At 47.3% G+C, this 4,710-nt stretch overlaps 1 protein-coding gene across 1 annotated transcript; it reads left to right on the top strand.

Moving 5' to 3' along the window:
• The first annotated feature begins 394 nt into the window (after nt 1-394).
• On the top strand, nt 395-3,108 carry LOC116686612 (membrane progesterone receptor epsilon-like). Its single transcript, XM_032511635.1, has 2 exons — nt 395-2,069; nt 2,851-3,108. Exon 1 carries the CDS (start codon nt 814-816, stop codon nt 1,972-1,974), a length of 1,161 nt encoding a protein of 386 aa, XP_032367526.1. The 5' UTR covers nt 395-813; the 3' UTR covers nt 1,975-2,069; nt 2,851-3,108.
• Nucleotides 3,109-4,710: the final 1,602 nt, after the last annotated feature.

Below are 4,710 nucleotides of genomic sequence, written 5' to 3'. Positions count from 1 at the left end.
CTCGTCGGTGTTCCGCTGAAATGCCGGTCGGCTGCAGGCTCGCAGGGCTCCACACGGACCCACGGCTCGGTCCGAGCGTCCCCCCGCGAAGTGTCTCCACCGTGGCGGTGCGTTAAAGGCCCGAACACCGCTCGGGTCCCGGAAGGAGGAGGTTTATTCGTCTCTGCAGCGGTCTGCATTATAACGGAATGGGAGCTGGATGAATTGAAAGTCGGACGGTGGACACGGGCTGATGGACCGGGGACAACAGGGGCAACAGAAGCCTGCAGTACTCTGATATGTGACCTAGATACCGCAGGGCTTACCGGACGCGTCTTCAGGACACCAAAGCTGTAAGAACTGACGTCCCGCAACAACCGCGTAATAAGTGACCTTCATTTTTTTTTTTTTTTTTTTTTATTGAATTCAGCAGAACTGTCCATAACAAGGTGAATGTGTATGATTATCAGCCATGCAGACCTATGCAAAATAATGGCACGAGATCAACAGCGTGAAAAGGTTTTTCCGTGCCGGGTGTTTTTCTGACCTTTGCTTCGGGGTTAAGAGGAAACCAGATGAAAAATTAACCGGACGGGTTGGCCCGAGGATCCTGGATTCCACGCTGTCCCCTGCCATTTCCTCTCGGTAGACTATGCCAGACCATTACACCAGCTTTGCTCTTTGGATTACAGCTCACGAGGCCCGCAGCAAAGCCGGGATCAAAGGTCGAAAGAAGAGCCTGCAGATGCCTTATCTATAAGCCAAAATCATTTACGGTGATCAGCAATAAATTAAACGGCCACGCAATATAGACTTTGGGCTCGTGTTGCCGTGATGCTCCTGAACTGTGGGCAGCCGTTGCCTCTTCTGAGGCACACGGACGTGCCGCCCCGGGTCATAGAGAACTTCATCCTGACGGGCTACCGCTTCCCGAACTACAGCCTGGTGGACTGCTTGCTGTCGGCGTTCCGACCCACCAACGAAACCGGCAACTTCTGGACCCATTTCCTCCCGGTTTTTATTTTTTCGTACTATTTCGTGGAGGTGTTCGGTTGGGAGGGCGCGCCACATAGCGACGCCCCGTTCTTCTACCCTCTGTGGAACTACTTCATCGGGGTCTTCTGTCTGTTAATGGCCAGCAGCATGGCCCACCTGCTCAACTCCATGTCCCTGGTGGTGAGAGAAGTCTGCTTTTTTGTTGATTACGGCACAATCAGTTCCTACACGGTTGGCTCATCGTTGGCATACTACTACTACATCCACCCTCGGGCGGGGATAGTGGAGACCGGGGGCCGAAATGGCTCCCATGCGGACTTGAAAGGTGAACCCGCAGGATCTCTTACGTCGTCCTATGCAATCCCAGATTTCGACATGTTCTTCGAGACCTTCTACATCCCGTCGGCCTGCGTTGTAGCAATCATATGTGTCTTATCTTGCTGCAACTCTCGCCAGAGGTGGAGGCGACACCGGTACCTCATCCGAACCTTCGTTTTCCTCCTCCCGTTCCTCGTTTCCTCCACGCCAGTCTTCTACCGCCTCCTCACCAGATCCCCTTACTCCACCACCTCCTCCTCGTTTGCTGCTTCCACCTCCACGGCCAGCTACTTCTACCGCCACTGCCTGTGGCTGCTGGGGTCCGCCGTCTTCAACATCAGCAAGGTCCCCGAGCGGCTGGCCCCGGGTCGCTTCGACATCTGGGGCCACAGCCACCAGTGGTTCCACTGTTGCACGTTTCTGTCCATCCTGGACGAACTCCACATGATCAAGACGGAGGTGAGGGCGATCCTGCTCAGCCCGAGTCTCCTGCTGCCCCCCGCCGCCCTCTCTCGCCTACCGGGCCCCACCGTCGCCTCCACCTACGGGGTGATGGGCCTCCTCCAGGCCACCATCGTCTCCGTCATCGTGTGGTTCTCCTGGCACGCCAGCTGCATCTACGGACCGCAGAGCGATCAGCTAGCCAAGGAACACCCTAAGAAACACCTGAAATGCAACTAATCGCAAGGACATCTTTTTTTTTTTTTAAATCATTCTAACTGTGAAGGAAGATTTGCACATGCATACAGAGCCATGCCGCAAAGAGATGGGCACAAATATATATGGGGGGGGGGGACATTGTGAAGTGACATAATTACGCAACAAGGCAAATAGTCTGTTTTTCATCAAAGTTCCCGCAATTTTTGCAAATTCCATCATATTCCATTGCATTTTTTAATAACATGTGCCGCATACTCAAAAACACGAGTTTTCTGGAAGGACCAGACTCCTCCCGACGCGATATCATCACGAAACTTAGGCCACGATACAATCGTAATCGCGATTTTAAACACATTGCGATATTCTGCGAGATATATCGCAATTTATAACCTTTTTTCCAACTTCGAATTTTTTCTAATTTCAAACATCCGTTTTATCTAAAAATGTGTTCATATTACTTCCATTTTAACTGACCAACACATATACGACAAAAGATCGACAATTGGTGTATCGATGCAGTATCGCCACTGAAAATATCGCGATACTACGATGTATCGATTTTTTTCCCCCCTCACCCCTACAAGTAAAACAAATTAAGTAGAAGTAAATAAGTGGAGGGGGGGGGGGGGGGGGGGGGGGGGGGGGGAATCACCAGACGCTTCCCGATACGATATCATCACGATACTTAAGCCACGATACGATATTATTGCGATATATTGCAATTAATAACCTTTTTTCCAACTGTTTAATCTAAAAATGTGTTCATATCACTTCCATTTTATTGCTGCAAAATGGGACAATCCGACCACCACACATGTAAAATATGATAAAAGATCCATACTTGGCGCCTGTGTATCGGTACGGCATCGCCACAGAAAAATATCGCGATACTACGATTTAAAAAAATAGTCCCTCCTGATTTTTTAAGTCCTTCACACGTTCCGCCCCCTTCAGGAGTGTTTTTTCAAACTCATAATCGGGGACAACGTGAGATCCAAGGATTAGGTTGTGGTTGAGTGGATGTTGAAAGACGTTGCCAGTTATTTCCCCCGAGCTGGTGCGGCATGTCCCAACAGGATGTCTGAGCAGGGGGGATAACGCCTACCTCCAGGGACCGCACACTCCGGCACACGGGAGGACATGTTGCACGTAACGTCTGGGTAATGTGGCTTAAAAGTTGCTGTGTGTGTGTGTGTGTGTAGTCTGTCGGCAAGTAGTTCCTCCTGTGGCACTTCCCCTTGCTCCGACTTTAAATTTGGCATCTTATCATAGGTTGTGGTAGAACCTAGTTTCATGTTCCTGGCCTTTGTTAACCCCGTCTTTCTCTTCCTCTGCCTTACACGAGGAGCACTAACATGCACTCTCATTTCCTCTCTTTCCGATTGACCCGTACCGCAGGAAGTTGCGGTGGCCTTTACGACGCAACAGAAATAGCTGACAGCTCGTATCAGTCGTACTGTAAAGCACTTTCAGGGGGGGGGGGGGGGGGGGGGGGGGGGGCAGTCCACCCTGCCCTGTCATTAATTAAGAAGCCATGCTCGCTAAAAAAAACCCTTAAAGGAACATTACGTATGAGGCGTATATTGATGTCCTGCTGACATGCTCTGTTGGAGTGTATAGTGTATAGTGTGAGCACATCTGCTGTGTGTATGGGTTTCATTACACTGATCCGATTACACGTCATACACACGCTGCAAATATGAATACTTCAAAAATCTGTTTTAAGGCCTGCTTTGTGCATATGCATGAAATAAGGATGATGCAACCAGAGGCTGCCTTTTAAGTTATATGCAGCCGATTCTGAGCAAAAGCCATATTTTGGAGAGATGATAGCTGAAATAATAACAATTTTGAACTGTTACCAGGCACTTCCTGGATAGATTTGCACATGACAGATAGATCAGGTTAATTTAACCCAGCAGTTTGACCCTTTAATAATTATATAACCCTTCAAGCTGCAGAGCTACGCATCTGTTTTTCTGAAACTATATATATATCTTAAAAAAAGCCAAATGCATGAAATACGTACTTCTATGATCCTCAGTGACATCACAGAGTTTTTTTTGTGTTATGTTAGCCTAAATCGATTTTTATGGTTCCATAGAAAAATCTTTTTTTTTTTTCTTCTAATGTACAATACAAGACAAGAGATGTCATTTTGTGGCTAGCTGGATATGAAACGTGATGTATTGATGGTGCAGCGGATGACACATGTATTTCATCCCAATGCACCGAAACGTGATTCAAGAATAGGGAAATATCACAAATACACAATTTCACCTTGTTAAAGCCCGTGTAGGTTTTCAAAAAAGGATGATAGGGTGTATAAATATGAACGCATGATTAGGTCTGGGTTTCCCATTCAATGCTAACAATACCAGAGAAACTACCTTTCATCTTTTTATTCACTTTTGGTCCATTGTTCACACAATCGTCCATGTCAATTCAACGATATTTACAGTGTCAAATCATAACAAAAGTTATCTCGAGACACTTTACACATACAGTGGGGTTCGAAGGTTTGGGCCCCCCAGGTAAAAAATGTGTATTAATGAGCATAAAGAAGCCAAGAAAAGATGGAAAAATCTCCAAAAGGCATCAAATGACAGCTTAGACATTCGTATAATACGTCACAAAAAGTTTTTATTTACTTCGTTTACACTTTAAAAAATAACAGAAAACAAAAAAAAATGGCGTCTTTCGGGGCCCCACGGTGGAGTCGGTCTAGACCACGAGAGGAAAAACGTCCTTTTAGGG

Source organism: Etheostoma spectabile, unplaced genomic scaffold, assembly GCF_008692095.1.
Source record: "Etheostoma spectabile isolate EspeVRDwgs_2016 unplaced genomic scaffold, UIUC_Espe_1.0 scaffold403, whole genome shotgun sequence".
NCBI classification, from domain to species: Eukaryota; Metazoa; Chordata; class Actinopteri; order Perciformes; family Percidae; genus Etheostoma; species Etheostoma spectabile.
This window is presented reverse-complemented; position numbering and strand designations above follow the sequence as displayed.

Bases quoted from the DNA above. Each gene is read 5' to 3' on its own strand.
- LOC116686612 (XM_032511635.1), top strand. From the start codon at position 814: ATGCTCCTGAACTGTGGGCAGCCGTTGCCTCTTCTGAGGCACACGGAC.